Here is a 20,446-nt window from a genome sequence, read left to right on the forward strand (position 1 = left end):
GGTCAGACCAGTCACACTTCAAAATTTTTCAAGTGTTAATGTCAAAAAAAAAAAGTCAACTAAAACATTTATTCTTGTATCTGGGTAATTGATCCTGCATAACTTCCAAAAAATACTTATCTATATTGAATAAAAGCCATCTCACTTCACAACAGCTCAAGTGCTTTATGACAAGGTGGTCCTAAGTGCAGTTTTAGATTAATGTGATCAACTGCAAAACCTTTGTCACACTGAAATGTAATTTCATGTTTATGGCTAATATCAGATGAACAACATTGTAAATTTAAAAAAAAAAAAAGGCCAGTTAAGACTGAAGTGAATTAGTCTTCAAGAGCTGGTTTTGAAATATAAAAAGCAAATAAAGTAAATATTATAATTAAAAGGTAAAGTATATGCAAGCACTGTACTGGGGGAAATAGCCACATTTAAAACATTGTTCCAGATTTCAGCCACATGTGTATACATAAGACTTCATATAGCCATCAATCACGATAGCTTAAAGTAATTAGCTTTTCTTGTTTTGTTGTTAAAAAGTTAACAAATTTTTATCACTTTCTGTACCAATTCATCTTAAACATAGTAATATTTTGCTATTGAGTCCCAAGTCTTAACCTTAACCCCTTAACAGCGGGTATAGAAGAAGCAATGAATTCACTTTTAAATTTTTCAGAGTTTTCACTTTAACAGCACAACACCAACTTGCCCTTTACACACAAATCACTGGTATAGTTCTCGTGACAGATTGTTCACGTTTTTATAACCCAAGGTTCACACAAATTTCTAATAATATTTAGGGAATCAATGACCTCTTGTGGTCTAACAGGAAACAACATGTTTACCTGCATTAGCTCAGCTCGAACTGGCTGAATGTGATCATACAGAAAGTCTGGCTGCAAGTTATCCACGCACAGTTCAAGAGTTCTTAAGCCTTGGCTAACCAGGGTCTGAGATCCATTGAGAGCCGACACCAAGGGATCCATCAGCATCGGCAGGTACGGCAGTAAGGAGCTCAAGCGAACCGGCACAGTGAGGCAGAGCTCTACAAACAAGTCTTTCATATGCTGTTTGTGAAGGCCACTTTGCAACATATTAAGTCCTGAAAATCATTGATAAGTTACACACTCAAAAGAAAAAGAAAGTCCACAGTCTATTTTTAAAAATTGCTATTTCCTAAATTCAGAATAAATTCTGTAAAACTTTTATCTCTGTGAATAACATATTTACAAAACAAAATACCATTCATAATAACTTGTATCTAAGGATTTTATGCACTTAATGTTTTTGTAGGTACATGCATATTAAAAAAAAGAATACCTATGCATATTCTAAAATTTAATATTAGACTCAATAAAGTAGCATTTGAATACAGCAGAAGAAAACCAGAAAAAGACATATTAACTCAATCCCCAGCCTTGCATCAATAAAAAAAAATCCACACAGAACAAATTGTTTTTAAAATATGTGGACTCCTGAAAAGAAATATTAAACAAGTTCAAGTACATTCACTGTCCCATCAAGATTTTGTATATTCCATAAATCTAGCTAGCACTTCTATACTGACATGTATTTTACATAATGATTTACAGGTAACACACATATTTGCTAACTACAATAAAAATTGCCCCTACAGCTGTACATGGGAACCACAGGATTTCACATTCCTGGAATTGTTCCAATTAGCTTGTCCTTAGGTTTAAGTAGCTCTCCACATTTCCTTGCTCATCCTCAGTATGTCTGGAACACAATCCTTGCAAGCACAAATGCTCAGTTAATCAAACTGATCGTTATTTCCATTTCTTTTTGCAAACCAACACTACTTGCATTTGTATTTATCATGCACCTGCAGGTGCACACACATGCCCTCATCTAGAGAACAACCAGAGCTTCTCTGCTACGTTCTTCCCACAAAACTCGTGGTGGCCTGGCAACATTGCTCAATACTTTATGCTAACAAAGTTATCCATAGTAAAAAAAAAAAACCCACAAATGAAAGAAACAAACAGAAGAACCTCAACAGCCCCATAGTGGAAAGCAGAACAACAAGCAGCAGAAATTGTGAAGCAGCCAAAACTATGGAGCCTGAAGCAGCTGATAGTAAATGAAAATAAGCCATATTCAAGATATTTAATCAACTGCTAAGCTCAAAATCAGAAGCGACTTATCAGGGTTAGGGCTTTAGTTTTGGGTTTTTTAATTATGTAACATAACTTTATTACTACTATTTACATAAAAAGATCAGAAACTGGGGTGGGGAAAGAAGGTATTGTTCTACCTTGCAGTAAGTTTGGTAACAGCGGCAAGAATTCTTGATATAACAGATCATGACTGCCTCCTCCAATAGATCTGAACAGTGCTCTGAGCAGCAGGAAATAGTTATAGGGCTCTTTGGCAGTCTGTGCAAGTTCCATAGAGCTGTTCACAATCTTGTGCAAATGTGGCTATAAAAAAAATAAAGCTTGAAGATTAATAAAATATCAACTTTATCATCATTGTATTGTACAAGAGTTTAGCATGAGACAAGTTTTTCAGATCAAAAACCTTCAGCTATTCCATGTACTCCGATACCATGCTAATTTTATACCGCTGTTGAAGAATTGTTAAAAAGTCAGTCTGTATTTGAATAGTATCAAGAACCCAGAGCATTCTTTAATTAAGCCCTGTTTTCATATTTGCCTAATGATTGAGTCTGCTTGCTACTCCAAGCAGTAACTGTATTAAAAACAAAACAAAAAACCCCAAAAACTGCAAATCTGACACAATGAAAAATGCTTGCTCCACAGAACCTAGGAATGTGTAGCAGAAATCAGAAGTGTCAGAATGACGAGAGAAGACATTTCACAAGATTCATTTACACCTGATCTAACTTCATCACTAATTCTTAATTTTTGTGAATGCTAAAGTTTCACTTTCAAAGCAAACTTTTACAAGTAAAACAAAAAAGATCATGGAACCGGTGGCCTTTCCAGAGCAAAGGACATTAACAATTTGGAAGGACCATTACAAATAGTTGATAAATACAAGGATTCTCATAGATCAGGGACAAACAGTGACACAATTCTGGATTAACATTTAAAAGCTTTCTGCATTGCTATGCAAATGCTGAAAATAGCCTTCATCGTTCAAGTAAATTGTCTACCCAAGGCCCATATCATCAATCCTGCTGAAACAAAAAAAAAGTAACAGAAGCGTGAAACTGCGAAGGTAGTAAAATCACACTCTTTAAATTGGATCTCCAGCTTATAAAATCCAAATGGCCTTGATTCTGATGACAAATTAGAAGAATTTAAGCAATATTATATGAATATTTCTTCAAATTACTTTTATCTTTCAAAGAATCTGGAAAAGTAGTAGGCCCTACTCTGTTCTACCCAGAAAACTGAACTAATCCTGTTGTAACAAATCACTAAGCACAGAAACCACTATCACAGTTATCTCTATCACAAATTTTGTTTATTCTAAGGTAGAAGGAAAAGAAATGGAGAGAAATCATGAGAGAAGGTGCAGCATTCAATTAACATCTTAATGTTTTTTCTGGATATGGGCAGCTGTTACTTTTATGAGGAAAGCACACTCCTGCCTCAAGCTCAGTATTTCTAAACTGACTGAATAATGAAATGATCTCATCAACATAAAACAGATCCTTGGAATACATAGACAATATGTTGTGGATAGAAAAAAAAAAAAAATAACATTCCTTAATCCAGACTTCTCAAGAGCACAGAAACGTCTAACTCAAGAGGCATTGAATAGGACACGAATGGACAACAACATTCACCACCACTAAAAAAGTGATTGCAGTCTAAGCAAAAGTCTTAAATTAAAATGAAAACAAAGGGGAAAAAATATGCAACAAGAGAGCATATCCTGACCACAAAGTTACACGGGTTTATGGCAAACCTAATCAGGCCACAAGCACGTATCAGTCATTTACTCTCAGAATTAGGACATCACTTTAGAGTTTCAAATACGAAGCAAACATTCACAGAAAGCATCTCTTAGAAATAAGGCAGTGTACGTGGCATTTGGAAAAAAATGGAGATGTATCACTAATAGTGATTCAAACGTGAAAAGACGATCAAACGTCAGACAGCGTAAAACTCCACGTTTCTTCAGACATCCAAAGAATGCATTAAGAGTCAAAACAGATTTTGTTTTTAACACAAACGACCTTTACCTTCAGCATTTGTTCATTTTCAGCTGCAAATAATGAAACCGAGCCAAAGACTAACTTGAACAGCTTGAGATACAGATTGGAGAGCTCCACGTTAGAGCCCATTTCTGGCAGCCGATCCAGAAGATACTCAACCAAAATCGTTGCAAAGAGGGCAGAGGTAGTAGGGTTTGCCAAGAAGGAATTGGCAACAATCTGTAAGAGGAAACCACAAAGGAGTTACTGTTGAAGAAAAGAACAGAGGGATAAAAGCACTACCCATTTAAACAAAAAACAAAAGACAAATTTCTTTCCCATCTCCACTGCTACCCAAGCGATTCAGGTTATCCTCAGTGGAAAACAGCCATGCATATAACTTAAGTACTCAAGTTTAAAGTTTAATTTTAATTACAGGACTTGTGTTCTGTAAAACAGTAGGTCAGAACATTAACACAACAGCCTGAACAAAACAAGAACTCCATAATGCTCAATACTTTTCAAGAATAAAGTCCATTCATATCTCCTAAACTGAAGTGCTCATGTTTGCATTGCATCACTCAGTCTGGAAAGCTTTTGAAAATCCATCTTTACAAAGTAGTTTTATAGACTGATTCAAATCTTGCATGCTAATTTCAACTTTATTATTTATAATTCCGCTTCAGCCTGATGTACTTCAGGGCATAAGCTATTTTCTACAGGCTGTTTATTATCAGTTGAAAAAAATAAACAAAAACATAATACCTGAAGAGCATAGTTTTTTGAGATTCTCTCCACCATGTAAGGAACAGTAGTTTGAAAGATTTCTTTAAAAGTTAAAGGGTTCATCATTGTGAACACGCCAGCAAAATGCTCCAGAACTTCCTTTTCCTCTTTCATTCTCACTGTCTGACAGTTTGCTACTCGAACATATGTCTGTCCATTTCCTGCTATTTGGACCTAAGGCAATTTAGAAAATACACGTATTGGTTACAGAATTTGAGCAACTTTTCCCCCACTACTCTTAAAGTACCTTTAGAAAAAAAAACCTGAGGTTTCACAGATTACACATGCAAGCCCCATGCAACTAGAAGTTGGGCACAATGGCCAACAGTGACAATAAAAATATTAAAATAGAGTGTTTTCAGCACAGATTTTAAAACCATGAAGTCGGGAGTGGAAAAAGACAACAGCAGGAGATATCGTAGCATATTTGTAAAGTTACTTCATTCCAAATCATGTACATTTACATCTCATCAGTACTTTGTGCAACTACAGAAGATTAAACATAGCCATGTCCATGCTTCCACTGATAGTTAAACTATTTGAAGAAAAGATTTAATAAATAAAAGTGCTATGCAGCCAGGTTACATACCTGATAAATATCTAAAGCTTGCATTGCATATTTTACCAATTTTATATAGATTTGAGTCTCCTTAGGTTGCAACTGCTTATTGGGAATGAATTGTGCTTCTGAAAGAAGATAAAGAATAAGACAGTAGTTAACCATTTAAAATACTATTTCCTTCCATGCTAGAGAGTTTTAATTGTAGATTTCCAAAAGATAAATATAAATATAATTAAATATTATGCAGTTTTACCACCAGGAGCTTTGCATGATGTTATGCCCCACGTGATTGTCTTGACACCACAGACCAAAGTTTTGACTAAGCTTCGGCAATCTGTGACCTGAAATGTTTGTTTATCTTCTTTTTCTTTCTCCCCTTGTTTTTCAAATACAGGTACTGGTGCAGGGGCCACTGGAGTGGCTGGGGCAGGGGACGGAACAGGAACAGGCGCTGCATTTGCTGCTGTCGGTACTCCAGGTAATGCGGCTTCAACAGCCCCAAGTTCAGACTGTGGCTTGCATTTTTTAAAAATTACAGAAAGCTGGTATCGTGCTATAGTGTGAAATTTCAGAACAAAAACCTAAGGCACAAAGAGGAAAGGCAAATGAAAGAGCAGGGAGGGGGAAGAAAAAAGATAGTAAGTTTCGTCTTCAAAAATCATTCTAAATTGAATAAGACTTACAAATAAAACTTACAACTAAGTTATTTCTGAAGTCATTGAAATGACAGCAAACATTTTTAAGGGTATCAAAGTAGTTTGCTTATTTTTAACAAGTTCTGAAAGTAAAAATATTTGCTGAAAACTAGTAAAATCAACTAAAAAGCTGAGATCTCTACAATTCTACTGAATTTTAAATGAAAAGCTATTTGATTTTATTTCTTAAAATAAGACTTATTATTTCAGTCTATAAATATTTACTATTAAGCATAAAAAGCTCAAATTTTTCAGATGTTTATATAATGCATGTCAGAAGTATACATTATAGATTTAAGTTTTTCTTTTACGCAGCATATCAGATTTAGAAAGTAATAATCAATCCTGCAGAACAGTGGCCCCCAACATTTCCGCCTCTTGGCTGATACTAAACACAAGGTTTCAGTTTAAAGTTCTCTGTACTTTCCAGATTTTAAAGTCTACATGGCTTGCTCAGGTATTTCCCCACTACCACCACAGTTCTGTACACTCCCTTCTTCCCTAGATGTATCTTCTCTAAATTCGCATATTATTACAAATTTTAATTTGATAAACAAATGACCAGACAACTGTGCTACATTACAGATTTTTTTAAAAAGTAGAAGCTTATTTGGAAGACAAACCCTACTAGAAAGTTACTTCAGTTTGAGAAATCTGAAATAAAGCACCCATTAGAATGCATCCCATCAAGATTTTTCACTCGCATGTCACTTGTATTTTGAATTTAGAATGAAAGCCATTCCCTAAACTGCTGCTACATTAAGGGGGGGGGGGGGGGGGGGAAATTTTAAGGGGTAATGCCAAATAATCTGGAGATGACTAAAATAATGACTAAATCTCTTCCCTGGTGCACTCAGAACCATGACAGTCTGTCAGTGACAGAGAAGAGTCAAAGATGGAGGGGATCCACTACATCCAGACTTCCTAGATCTCCCTTTCCAAAACAAGAGCCATACAGCTTCCTCTGTTATCTTAAAGTGTTAACACCACTTTGATTTAGATTTCAAGACATGCTCTCAAAATGAGATTATTAAGCCCATATTTACCCTATGAATGTTTTATTCTACAACTGAGTGCATCTTCATGTTGTGGCAAGAGAAACACTAGGCAACCTTTTCCATTAACAACTTGGCCACAGCAAGCAGGTAGTGTTTCACTTGTACTACCCCACGGATGACAAAAAAAAAAAAGCCCTCAAAAAATCCTCTATATAAAGAGGATCCTTAAAAATGATCAGTAGATCTTGAAAATGTGAATATTTCACACTTTACAGATTGTACTGGGCTATGCCAATGACCTGCGAGATAATCCTCTTTCAGAACTTAAAAAACAAAAACAAAAAACCCACCACCATGAAAAACCCCACATACCCACTCATAACGAGAAGGCGTTAAAAAATACCATTCTTACATACCCTTAAGAGGGGAAAAAAGGAGATTACAACTAAAATTTAAAAAAACCCCACACACCCCAAAAAAAACCCATCAAACAAACAACAACAGTTAAGCTACCCTCAGCATCAGACATCCAGTTTCCTGCTTTGAAACAAGTCACTGAATGACTGAGCCGAGTTGGCAAAGCATCTCCACTGTACTTGAAATATTACCGCAGCTGCACAGCATTTTAAGAAGCCCTTCTCTGAAGTATTACAATGAAATACAGTATGCAGCTTGTTTCTACATATTCTCATTTCTGAAGAAAGGACAAAGTAAAATGTGAGTGACAACGTATTATAAAATAGGACAGTCAACTGATTATCGAATGCTTTAAACAAATTAATACCTCCAGCATTCTCATAAGAATATCTCTACCATTTCCATTTTCCTGTTCACTTTTAGACCGGATACAGTCTACCAAATTTAGCAGAAGCTTGCAAGACATTGTCTGGATACTGCTGGGCAGCGACTCATCATCAATGTTCTTGGCAAATAACTGGACAGCAAGGGAGAGATCATTGAGTGGTAAATGCTGACGGACATGATGTACCAGGTCTGCCAGTGTACTATATGCAAGCGGTCTATCAGTAAAAACAAGAAATGAAGAAAACACATTGAGGACAATTAAAATTAAGTCGTTAATTGGACTTAACCACTAGTTACTGCCTAGAGCTGTTTCCAAGATTTTTAAATCTAAATTTTCTATTTTTATATGCAAATCCAGAGTTCACAAGGCTTTTTCAATTACACAAGCAAATTATAGCCTGTACAATCTAACCAAAGATGCATTAATCTGTCCCACAACACTACAATTACCTCTCTGGTCTTTCTTCCCCCCCCCCCACTGAACTTTCCCAGCACACATTTTCATCTAATACAGTTAAAAGCAAATTAGCATGTTTTAAGCCACATTTTAAGCAGTGTTGGTAGTCTGTTTCACAATTAATCATTGATAATTCATGATTTCAAAAGTAGTCATGAAAATTATTAAAATTTAGAAATCATTTCTTTTCAAATACCAGGTTTAAGCATCTAGTAGAACAAATACTTCTAAATCTAGAACATGTTGTCAATAAGGTCCACTTGATCCTTACACAAAAGGAAATAATTCTCCTAGTCGACATATTTTGTCAGCAAAAGCAGCAGACTACTGAAGACACAAAGAAGTAAGTATTGTCCTCGTTTATTTTCTTCAATTGTAAATGAGTAAGTTTTAAGGTACTTATTGACAAAACAGTTTAATCTCATTCAGATTTTACACTTGTCGCAAGATTTAGGCTGTTTCATGAAATACTGGGAAGATACTGAGATGATTTCACTATGACCACTGTTTTGGTTATGCTCTGCAATTCAAAAAAAGGAAGTAACTTTCATTCAGCTGTTTATCTCATTTTGCCCTACATTCACGCTACTATGCTGTGTCAAAGTGTTAAACAACAACCACTCTTTAGACCAGCAGAAGCCTTTCCAACACTAGAAGCTAATAAAATCAGCTATTTAAAGCAAAGATTTAGGACCCTATACAGACATTGTTGTAAATACTAATAAACCTTGAAAGAAACCAGCCCTGGTAGGCACTCAGATAGCTATTCCAAACTTTCTGTCATACCTCAGTGTCTCTCGGGCAGTGTATCCAGAGCCAATCAGTATAGATTCATCAAATAGCTTGTCCATACATGGAATAAATTCTGTAAGTTAAAAAAAAAGAAAAAGACAGAAAAGAAAAAGCTATACAAAATGATTGGTGAAGGAAATAAAGTGGTTTAATGCTTAACTATCTTAAGTCAGAAAACGGTTTTATTATAAAATTTATTCCTGAAATTTATAAAAGGCAGTGTCACGTACAAGGAAACTTCCACTTAACCTCTTGCCACCATGAAGTCCACTGACACTTGCCCTTTGAGTAACACTACAGTACACAGTCAAAGCCACAGCATTGATACGACAAAAACAGTTACAGCTGGAAAGACAAAAAGCCAAGTCAAAAAGATGGTTGGAAAGGAACTGACTTTGATCATCAAACCACTCTGGAAAGAGGAATTAGTCTTAGCTAACTAGTGTTAGCCAAACAAAGCGATTAAGACACAAATCCTGACAATGAAAAAAAGCAAAGGAAAATGTAAATTGAAAAGCAGTAATGAAATTTTGTGTATTGAACACATTTAACATTATATTCCTGTGTTGTGCTATTACTCTTAATGTGAACCAGTAAGAGAAATTAAAGCAAAGCAAGCAATAATAAATTGTTTACACTGGATGACTGATTGAACTCTCACATTGTTAAACTTCATAACATAAGAATATTTTACATTGAAATTAAGAAACGTTCACAATATTCAGTCATTAGAATTTCAGAAATGCCATATAAACCATTCCAGCTTTTTGAAATGGACATACACGTCAGTTTAAATTCTCAAAAGAAATGGCTTAATAGGGATGAAAATAGGTAAGTTTCTAAATTTGATTTAAATTCTATTTTCTAAGCCAGGTTTGAAAACCTCTATCTAACAGTTATGTGCATATCACATTTTGCCGATATGAAGTATTCTTAGACAGGGGCCATCTTTACAGTGATAACAGTTTCACCCCTACCCTCTCTTTTAGGAATCAGAAACAAAGCTCCACACAGACAAAATGCATCACAGTAAGATATTTGGCATTATTCGCCAACTCTCAATCAACACAGAAGACTCAGTTTGAAAAGTTATTTCAATGAGAAAAATAATGCCAATGGCAAGACCCACAAACATCAAACACTTCCTTCAACACTCATTTTTCCAAGTAAATTGAGCTGCACCAGCAGAATGACCAAAACCTCATCTTCTACAGATGTCCACGTACTTTATATCCCACTTCTCTTCCTCACACTCTTTATTCCTCCTCTGACACCAAGTTCCCTCTTCTCCTTAACGTTTCTAAGCATTTCCTCCTCTGCATGCCCTTGGAGGCTGCCAGGTAGCCCAGAGCAGGGCTGGAGGGATGCATTGGCAGTGTGTAGGCTAAAATGTCAGCCCATTGACCAAGGGCAATGAATTGCTACGCTCACCCTGCTGTTCATCCCTCCCATGGGGACACTAACTGGGGTACTCTCCACTACCCAAACACTGAAGTTCACAAAGGATGCAGAAAATCTTATCTTTAAGATCTTGCTCCTCCACTGAATTTTGTTGAAACTGGTCAAGTTCAGAAGTTATTAAGGAGAGGTAGAGAAACACAGAACAATTAAGCTAATTCCTTTAGAAAACCGGCCAAAGAAACAGCTTTCCACGTGACCACATTACCAAATTCCAGAACTAAGATGGATGCTATTTTTTCTGGCAAGCTAACAATACCTTCAAGACACCACACTGCCCCATAATTGTTGTTAGCAGAAGGAAAACAAAGGGCAATACATGGTAAAGATGAAAAGATAGAAGTTAGTATTTTACAAAGCACACTGATCTCCATTTCTGCGATTCTGCCAAATTAGAACATATTCACCAAGTCTAGTTAATTCAGGCAGACCAAAAATGGCTTTCCTACGCTACAGGCAAATACTATGAGCTGAATCAAACATATGGTACCAGGTTTTGACAGAACTACTTCCACTCAGGTTAACAGATCAGTATGTTAAAGTATCCATACAATTGTAGGCACAATTACAAACCAACACAAATGTTTGTCATCAAATGGTAATTACTTGGAACAACAGATATGCGGACAGCTAGAAGCCACTTGTTCAGTATACCATCTTACTCAGGTGACTTTTTTTTTTTTTAAGGAAAAAGAAAAAAGGCAAAACAAAAATCACACGCACTCCCAAAATAATCAGAAGTACGTAATAGTCCAAAACAAATAGTAAGCCATACGCCTTTTAAATACACAGAAATAGCTGAAATCTTTCCAGTTTATAGATACATTTTTTAAAAGTACTACATACGGCTCCTCAAGTCTGTTGTCAAGATGTGCTTAGCAGCAATCAGAAGCTCCTTCCGGAGGTGCGCCGTTTCAGCTGGACAGTTGGAGAGCAACTGCAACATTCCTTTTACCATTTGCTGAGAATATTTAGCCACTAATTCCTATGACAAAAATTAACATGAATACAATTATTATGACATTCTATTTCAAAGCTTTATTTTACCTTTGCAAAACAATAGTTAATTAAAACTCAACTGTTTCTCTTTAAGAAGTCTACTTGTAAAAATAAAACACAATAGCCATTCCATAAACGCCTAGGGCGAGGTAAACAGCACATTTTTACTTTGCACTCGCACGAGAACACTCCTGAAAGGACAACCGAGTACAGCCCCATCTTCAGATTTGCTACACACACTCTTCTCTCCAGTCCCCGATGCACTGCAGTCCTGCTGATCATTTCCCTGCCGCAGTCACTACAGATCTCTTGCACTACGAGTAACAAAAATGCAACCTACCTGATAAATTCTTATGATGTAAGCCAAAAAAGACAACGTTTTAATTTGAGCAGCGATAAAATCAGCATACAATTCCTTGTTATAAAGTTTATGTTGCCTGAAATTAAATTGAAGAGTGGTTACGATTTTGTTCCTCCTTTTTAATACCTTCGTTCAGAAAATTCACAGAAATTTCAAATTACATCATCTTGTAGTGAGGTTCTGGCTTTATAAGGGAATAACACCATCATGGGAAAGCCCATTTGCAATAAGCTCTTTGCCATTCAAGTTCCCAGCACCTTATGCTCTAAGCACAAACGCGCAGCCCTGAGGCAGCCATACAATTTTCATCTTTCTGCAGAAAGCCAAGCCAATACATTAGCACCAAACATTTGGCTCCGTTCCCCTAACTGGAGCAATTTTTCTCTCCAAGCAATATTTCCTCCCACAGACTTGTCTGTGTCTCTCAAGCTTCAACCACTGATTCAGACCATCTGGGCAGACAGGTAAAGACAGAGATCTTGCTCTGCTGCCCTGCTCAGCACCACAGCCTGCTCCCTAGAAACATCCCTCCTAAGCAGGAAAAGCAGTTCCCGTATCACAACATCACAAGGCTTCACTCGAGCTGTAACTTGGAAGAGCAAAAGTGTATCACTAAAGATTAAACTTTAGCAAGTGTCCTGGATAAGGCAGTCTCCATCACAGACTACCTGTGGTAATGCAGATTTCTGTCAGAAACTTTAAAAAAATGCATTATCAAATAATAAATTGGGATCTACTGTACAACCATGGATTTTATCAGTGACATATAATGGAAATATTCAGATACGCCAATTACTTCACCTACAGAATTTTGACAATTTCAAGTCAAATAATCCTTGCTACTTTTCAGATTAAAAGCAGTAAGACTGGAAGCAAGAAATCAGAGGATATAAGACAAAAATATTTTGGGCAATACTGAATGGCAGGCTTAAGCAGTTTATTCCAAATATCATCAAAATACTGCTAAAATGCTCTTACCTCGCTTGAGCAGAAACTTGTATTATAATAGTGTTCATAATCAAGGGCACAAATTCAGCTACTACGTTATGAATGTTCAGTTTGTAGAGCTTAAAAAAATAAATAAAGTATTATTAGAGAAATGCACAAGTCACACTCATAGTCAACTTACTTGAGAACTAATCAGAAAAAGTGAAGAAAACTAAGCGGCTTATTTTTAGACCATATTTTAATCTCAAAAATACATTACACTCATTTTTATTAATATGTTAGCCAGCAGAAGTTACACAAGCCATTCAGTAATAAAAAGTATTTACATGCAAAATAATGGAGTATACTAACCTGATACATTAGAACAACAATAATAGGTAGCTCAGCCAAGACCTTTAGAGATAGAGATCCTCTGGGAATTATAGAATGCTGAAAGAAAGAAAGAATACATGTTTTATTAACAGTTTAATTATTAATTCAAAACAGTATCTGAAATACATTTTTAAAGAAACTGCTCATTTTAATAGCACTATATTTAGTGATAATAACATTTTAAAAGCACAAAACCATTTGGTATTATATGAAATAAAAATCCTGTGGTGCATAGAAAATATCTGAAAAGTTTCAATCACCTTCTACAAATAAATTGTGATACGAACAACAAGCAAAACCAAAGCCTATTACCATTACCTGCCCTTTGATTTGGGGTACTGTGATACAGAGAGCCTCATAGTAAAATAGCAGTTAGAATACTCACTGTTCTCGTTTCACTATCTTCTCGTTCAGGGTTTACTTTCACCACGATTGTTGTAATCATGCCAACCATTTCAGGAGTAGGAACAGTGTTTTCTGGAATCACCTGAGGATTCTCAAAATACCGATTCTACAAGCAAAGAGCAGAAGAAAAATATAATAATGCCAGTAACAGTCAAAACGTCATTCTTCTCATTAGAATTCCTCCATATAATTTTTCCCCACAACTTATTGCAGACAGTTTTTCCTTCTCTGCACGACATTTACACTGCAGGATCTACTAGGACTACAGACATATCCTGCCATCTTTCACTCCTACTACAGCAAGAAGTGGAAAAGCATCCCCAGCCAAGGCAGCTCTCCGGCTAAAGAAAAACATCCAGCCAGGTACTCTGTATCAGGTAGGAAGAGCAGGCAACGGCCTCCACAGAGATCAAGCACACTAAAGAACTCTAGCTGCTGGAAAGTACATCACCTCACCCTTCCCAAAAATGAAACCGCATTTGGCTGCACGGGTATCACTGTAGTCAACTGATTAGTGCTTTGTAACAAAAGTGTAACTCATTTATCTCATACAAGTAATACTGTGCTAGAAACAGAAGCTTTTCTAATTCAAAATTTAAATTTCTCTGTTTTCAGATGTATTCTTGTTAAATATTTTTATTAAAACTATATTTACTTTGTATCACTAGATACAAAAGTAATTATGTCAGTATCTTTTAGAGATAGAATTAGAAATAAAAACTAGTATTCTGACTATAGCAAGGGCAATTTAAGAAACGGAAAGCTTACCACTACTTTTGGAAGTTCCTTGTAAATCTGTTTCACAAAGTCCAAAAAATGATGTATCTAGGAAGGAAAAAGTCAGTTTACCATAAAGGAAAAAAAAAAAAAAAAAAATCATAATTTTAGAATCTCTGTAGTCACCAGTAGAGTGTATTTTTCATGATATTTATGAAGAATCTGAAAGCGTTCTCCTATTTCCTTCTGTTCTGCCAGTATTAATTAGAAATGCACTTGGAAAGAATCCGATTTACCTATCATCTCAACATAGTTCCAATACGGTATTATTAGAAATAATTACTGTAAACCAACTAAGTCTTCAGAGGAGAAAATCAAGGAAAGAAAGAATAAAATAAAAATGCAAACTTCAAGTACTCCTTCATGAGTCACAGGACAGAAACAAGGGGGTGGGGAAAAAAAAACCAATCATAATATTCCTTTTCCCAGATTTTCCTTTCACAAACTAAAAAGGCACCAATTCTCTTCCATTCAGTGGGAATTTTATTTCTTAGTCTAACCATATGGCCCATGAATACTTAAAGCAAAACCAACTAGGCTTTAACAGTTTGGTTTTTCCCAGGTGTGCTAGCACTATGCAATCCTCTCTTAAAAATTACTTTAAGGTAAAAAAAAATTAAATATATGGTTACCACAACAAGTCAGCCAACATAAAAGGACAGCAGGAAAAAAACAAAAAAACCAAACAAACCCACTTGAACAAAATAACAATTCTGAAGAGCATAATAGTAAGTTCCATACCATATAGCAAGATTTATTACTTACTTCTTGAGTGATTGCTGGTCGGAACTGTTTGTGCAATTCAATAATTATTCTTAAGCAAATCAGTACATTTTCTTCATTCTCCGTCTGAAAAAAAAAAAAAAAGAGAGACTCTTTAGTGAGCCTACTGTTGCGGTCTTCAACTACTCCGTAAGTACTTCAAAACCCTATAAAATTATACTCATCTCACCAACGTCCAAGTGCCCCATCAATATGAATTTGCATGAGCAAGATGCCTTTCCTTTGATATAACTTTACCTTGCAGCCTTAGAGCATGGCTAAAATTTTAAGAAGAAAAAAAAAAAATACCTCTAGAAATCTAAACATCACAGACAGGATATTTTTGGTATGAAGACGCAGATGTTCATTTGTTGGTATTCTGTGGATTATTTCAAGCACTAGCTTTCGAAGTTGCTGTAAAAAAAAGAAAAAATAAAGATATGATAGAACTTTTTAAAAGCCCACAAGAAACAATAATTTGTTGCAACACCTTTTCAGCTTAATACTTCTGCATGCTTAAAAAGAAAAAAAGCCTTTTTATTTCATGTAGACATATGTTTATATACCAACACATAATACTTCCTACTACCCACATATGTGAATAAGGCAAATTTAACAAATTCACAGTTGAAAAATGCAAGTTATCGGACTTTAAGGAACTCCATGTTAAGTATTTAATGACATAAATTCAACTTTTGCCTTTAATTCCACAGTAAAGTTAGTAACTTCTAACGTGTCGTATTTCAGTGAGAAAGTCAATTCTGTTGCACCTAGTTTATCCTCATTTTTCATGGAAGTCCAGATTTACAAAGTTTATAAGTAACTTATTTAGAAACTGGACTTTTTCAATTTCGCTCCAAATGACAGACCTATTTTTAACAAGAAAGCCTGTGCATAAATCAGTTTACTAGGTTAATCAAGTATTTCACTGAACAAGTCGTTTGCTGCACACATTGCAAAAAGTTAAGAGATGCTCCGCAGAGTTTACCTGTGCTGGCTTCTCCTGCAGAAACTGAACTTCTCCATCCTGTAGAAAGGTGAGAAACCTAGGGATGATGTGTTCCAGGAACGTAGAATATTGAGGGGATGATGTCACATTCTAATTAACAACAAAAAACCAAAAAACACCAAAAAATGGGGAAACGTATAATAGACATTACACAGATGACATTAAGTTCCATTCAAAGTCACTCTTAAACATTTTCAGCAACTTTTTAATAGATTCAGAGATTAATCATCTGCACGCTACAGAGCACTATTAGTGAAACACACAGAAGTGAATACAAATAAATTTCTTTCCTCCAATCCCAGATTTCAGTATGATTTTTTTTCTATTTTAACACTGTCACCTCACCTAGAAAATAAAATTGGCACAATACAGCTATTTTAAATGGGGAAGAAAACCGCACTAGATGTTCTTGAACAACAAAGATTGACAAGCACACTCACATTTCATTGCTCTAGGATGCCAGTGACTTTTCAGCCACTGCTAAATTGAGATTTTAGTTATTTCTGAAAATATGTGTACATGCATATATCACCCAAACTGAGCATTACTTTTCACTGTGAAAATGATCCTGCACTACTGACCACTTGTGAAGTTAGAAGAAATATTAGATGAGCAAGCTTCCTCCATCTGTGACTGCTGGATCTACCTTAAAAAAAAAAATCTAACTTGGCCACTCTGAGGTTTATTTGGAAACTCAGCTGTAGTTTATGCATGTGCTGTTAGGCAACTCTCTGAAGTATCTGTGATACGGAAGCATACTAGTCAGTTAATAAAGGTACAAATAAGAACTCAGCATTTTTTTGAAAAATCTATATAGGTATTTCAGGAGTTTATTCACATTATTTCTTGAATAACATAGAAGTCTTATAAAGCCATCTCCTTTTACAGATTTCCACTACTATTCCCTACTTCACAATTAGATTTCGTTACACGCAACCATAATTCGTATTACACTAGGCACTATGCAAACAAAGTTGTTTTTTTATCTCAAGGGCTTTCAAGAAAGCAGACAGGTATCATAAGGGCACAAAGACATTTTAAGTGCACATGCTGGTTTTGACTGAGGTAGAGTTAATTTTCTCCATAGTAGCTGGTATGGGGCTCTGGTTTGGATTCGTGCTGGAAACAGCGCTGATAACACAGGGGTGTGTTCCTAATTGCTGAGCAGTGCTTACACAGAGTTGAAGCCTTTTTCGCTCCTCACCCCACCCCACCAGCGAGTAACTGGGGGTGCACAAGGAGTTGGGAGGGGACATGGCCAGGACAGCTGACCCCAGTGGACCAAAGGGATATTCCATACCATATGACATCATGCTCAGCATAGAAAGCTGCAGGAATAAGGAAGGGGAGGATGTTTGGAGTGACAGCATTCGTCTTCCCAAGTCACCGTTACGCATGCTGGAGCCCTGCTTTCCTGGGGATGGCTGAACACCTGCCTGCCCATGGGAAGTGGGGAATTAATTCCTTGGTTTGCTTTGCCTGCGCACATGGCTTCCGCTTTACCTGTGAAACTGTCTTTAGCTCAACCCATGAGTTTTCTCACTTTTACCCTTCTGGTTCTCTCCCCCATCCCACTGGTGGGGGGTGAGCAAACGGCTGTGGGGGGGTTAGTTGCCAGCTGGGGTTAAACCACAACAATGCAATATTATCAAGAGCAGATTAGCCTGCATCTTCACCTCAAAGGTCTTCCAAAGAAAGTCTGTGTCTTCTCTTCCTCCACCTCCTCTATAGTCTTTCCAATTTTGAAACGCTCCTAACCTTCCCAACTTTATGCCATAAGAATTCTGCAGCTGACAACTCCTCCCTCACTTCTATACTATGGAACTACTCAGAGGAATCAGAGGGGCCTCTGCTTCATGAGGGCACAATACACATTTGAACTAAACAGAATACAACTTTAAATAGAAAGATTTTATATCATTCAACAAAATTAAAGAAAAATCTATTAATTTACCTTTTTTTAAATGCTTACTGAATAAAGATTAGAGAATGAAAGAGATCTTCAAGTCCAAATGTTGTAATTCTTCAATAACCTAGCTAATTCCTAAATATAAGCCTAAAAACAATGACTTATAAGAATATAAATCATAAGTCACAAGATACTAATATATTAGTATTTTAAACACATAACATCAGAAATCAAACCAACATACACAACATCACTTCTTAAGTGCAGGAAGACTGCCATTTCAGAAGGCTGGGGGGTTTTGTTTGGGGGGGGTGAGTTTTGTTAATTTACCTCAAAATTCTCACTGACTTCTTGCATCATTTTCAATTTTGTTTCATCGGCTGAAAATGGAAATTCGAGCAAAAAAATTAAATGTAGAACTATATTATGAAAGAAAACATCAGAGTCATTGATCAAAGAAGCAATCAGATCTTATCAGTTTAGCTATCACCGCCCAGTTTTAAGGCACACAATCCTCACAACCAACCATCACACAACTGCGCACACACACACAGCTCGCTCACTTTGGCTCATGCAAGTATTATTCATCACTTTGCTTCTTCAAAGATCAATACTCAAACGAAATTCAAAGTGAATTTAACACACATTTATCAACTCTCTAAACAATGCTGCAGTGTTTGTGAAACAAACTATTGAAGAACTGCAACTTTCAATAGAAAAAAGTATCTTACGTGTATTGACATCTGTAAGAGCAGCCACAAACTGAAGGTATTTTTTCATCAAAGTGGTTTGGTCCACCACTGTAGGCCCTTGTGCTGAAACGAATGCCATCTTGGAGGAGGAAGGCTCAGCTTTCAGTATGTAAAATCACGACCAACACACCTACAAAAGTTTTTTTAAGTATTTCTTAGTTTATACAGCTGGTTAACAGCAGACATCGCATCACCTACATCCATTCTTTCGACCTATTGAAGAGGACACATCTTTTCCAAAAACCACAACTGTCACATTTAGCTCAGCTTACAAATATAACAGCTAGCATGTAGCGCACTCAATACCACAGGAACACACTTCTAGATACAAGTGGTTACTGGGCTTCTCACGCATTTAACCCTAAATTAAACAGTGTCTAAGCACTAACCCGAACACATTTCTGTCCCTGTAAAGCGGAATATCAACAGCACAAACATTCACGCCGTGTTCGGTTCGTCTCCCCCAGGCGCAGCCGCGGGCTCGGGGACGCTCCGGGCGCCTCACGCCTGTCACCCTGCCCGCGCCGCGGCCGGCCCCGAACGGACAGGTACCCCCGGCCGCAGCCCGACCCGCTGCCCAGGTGCCAGAGGCTGTCCTGCCGCCACGAGCTGCCGTTCTCGCTCGTAAAGAAACCCGAGATCAAATTCAGCTGCAAAGACCGGCGAACCTCTCTCCTCGCCTCGGCGCTTTCCTGTCAGCTCTCCCGCACAGCCCGCTTCGGCCGAGCCGCCCTTCACGGCGCTCGCCGCGACCAAGAGCTGGGGCTGCCCCGCAAACACCCCCACCCGGGTCCCCCCGCGGCCGCCCCAGGGCCGGGGCACTGCCCGCAGGGCCCCGCATCCCCTTACCTTACCTTCCCTTCCCCGTCGCAGGGTTAGCTGCCGCCGGGTCGCTCCCCGCTGCCAGGGCGCCATCACGCCGACCCCATCCCCACCGAGGCGCCCGCCCTGTGAACATGGGCAACCCGTGAACGGCCACAGCGACGCTTCCTCCCGCCCCTCAGCCCTTTCGGTTCCCGGCCGCAGCCCGAGGCCTCCGAGCGCCGTGCTGCTGGAGCTCCAGCCCCTTCCTCCTCCCCGCCGCGCACTGGTTCACGCCCCACAGGCTGCGCTGCGCCAGGCCGGGCCGGGCCGGGCCGGGCCTCACCTCCCGCCGTGCCCGCTTCAGCTTCCGCCCGGGCCCGGGCCCCACCGAGGCGCTGCCACCGCTGCCCCCAACGCTCCTCACCCCGCGGCTCCCCCAGCTCGGCCAGCCCCGGCCCCCCAGCTCCCTCCTTTGTTGCTCCCGGAGGCCGGCGGCAGCGCATGGGCGCAACGGAAGCGCCCGAGCCCAGTTCCGGCCACCGCCTCCTCCCGCGCATCTCCCCGGGCGCAGGCGGGCCCTGAGAGCCGTAGCACCGCCCGCTCCCCTCACCGCGCCCCGGCGCGGAGGGACCCGTAACCCCCGGCCACGTTCTGCCCTGCCCCACCGCGG

General features: G+C 38.2%; 1 protein-coding gene and 1 non-coding gene across 12 annotated transcripts in view; both read right to left on the reverse strand.

Annotated features, from left to right (window-relative positions):
• The window catches only part of TRRAP (transformation/transcription domain associated protein), a 96,989-nt gene that overhangs the window by 75,579 nt on the left and 964 nt on the right, over positions 1–20,446 (reverse strand). For 8 of the 11 annotated variants that reach the window (XM_075768064.1, XM_075768062.1, XM_075768059.1 and 5 more), the window contains exons 1-21: positions 20,201–20,299; positions 19,827–19,920; positions 18,952–19,102; positions 18,551–18,600; positions 16,291–16,401; positions 15,612–15,716; positions 15,306–15,389; positions 14,532–14,588; positions 13,744–13,869; positions 13,338–13,415; positions 13,017–13,105; positions 12,018–12,114; positions 11,525–11,663; positions 9,215–9,293; positions 7,952–8,186; positions 5,728–6,055; positions 5,502–5,599; positions 4,892–5,086; positions 4,175–4,366; positions 2,273–2,438; positions 840–1,096 (exon numbers count right to left, since the gene is read on the reverse strand). In XM_075768064.1, coding sequence (XP_075624179.1) covers positions 840–1,096; positions 2,273–2,438; positions 4,175–4,366; positions 4,892–5,086; positions 5,502–5,599; positions 5,728–6,055; positions 7,952–8,186; positions 9,215–9,293; positions 11,525–11,663; positions 12,018–12,114; positions 13,017–13,105; positions 13,338–13,415; positions 13,744–13,869; positions 14,532–14,588; positions 15,306–15,389; positions 15,612–15,716; positions 16,291–16,401; positions 18,551–18,600; positions 18,952–19,051 — 2,586 coding nt within the window. In that variant the 5' untranslated portion in view covers positions 19,052–19,102; positions 19,827–19,920; positions 20,201–20,299. Of the gene's footprint in view, positions 1–839; positions 1,097–2,272; positions 2,439–4,174; positions 4,367–4,891; positions 5,087–5,501; positions 5,600–5,727; positions 6,056–7,951; positions 8,187–9,214; positions 9,294–11,524; positions 11,664–12,017; positions 12,115–13,016; positions 13,106–13,337; positions 13,416–13,743; positions 13,870–14,531; positions 14,589–15,305; positions 15,390–15,611; positions 15,717–16,290; positions 16,402–18,550; positions 18,601–18,951; positions 19,103–19,826; positions 19,921–20,200; positions 20,310–20,446 lie in introns of those variants that run through there. The other 3 variants (XM_075768055.1, XM_075768060.1, XM_075768057.1) reach the window with 3 other exon arrangements.
• LOC142604069 (small nucleolar RNA ZL1) lies at positions 18,678–18,822 on the reverse strand. The gene has a single exon (XR_012837965.1). It is a non-coding gene; the product is annotated as a small nucleolar RNA ZL1 (small nucleolar RNA).

The sequence above is a fragment of the Balearica regulorum genome, chromosome 15, assembly GCF_011004875.1.
Source record: "Balearica regulorum gibbericeps isolate bBalReg1 chromosome 15, bBalReg1.pri, whole genome shotgun sequence".
Taxonomy (NCBI): Eukaryota; Metazoa; Chordata; class Aves; order Gruiformes; family Gruidae; genus Balearica; species Balearica regulorum.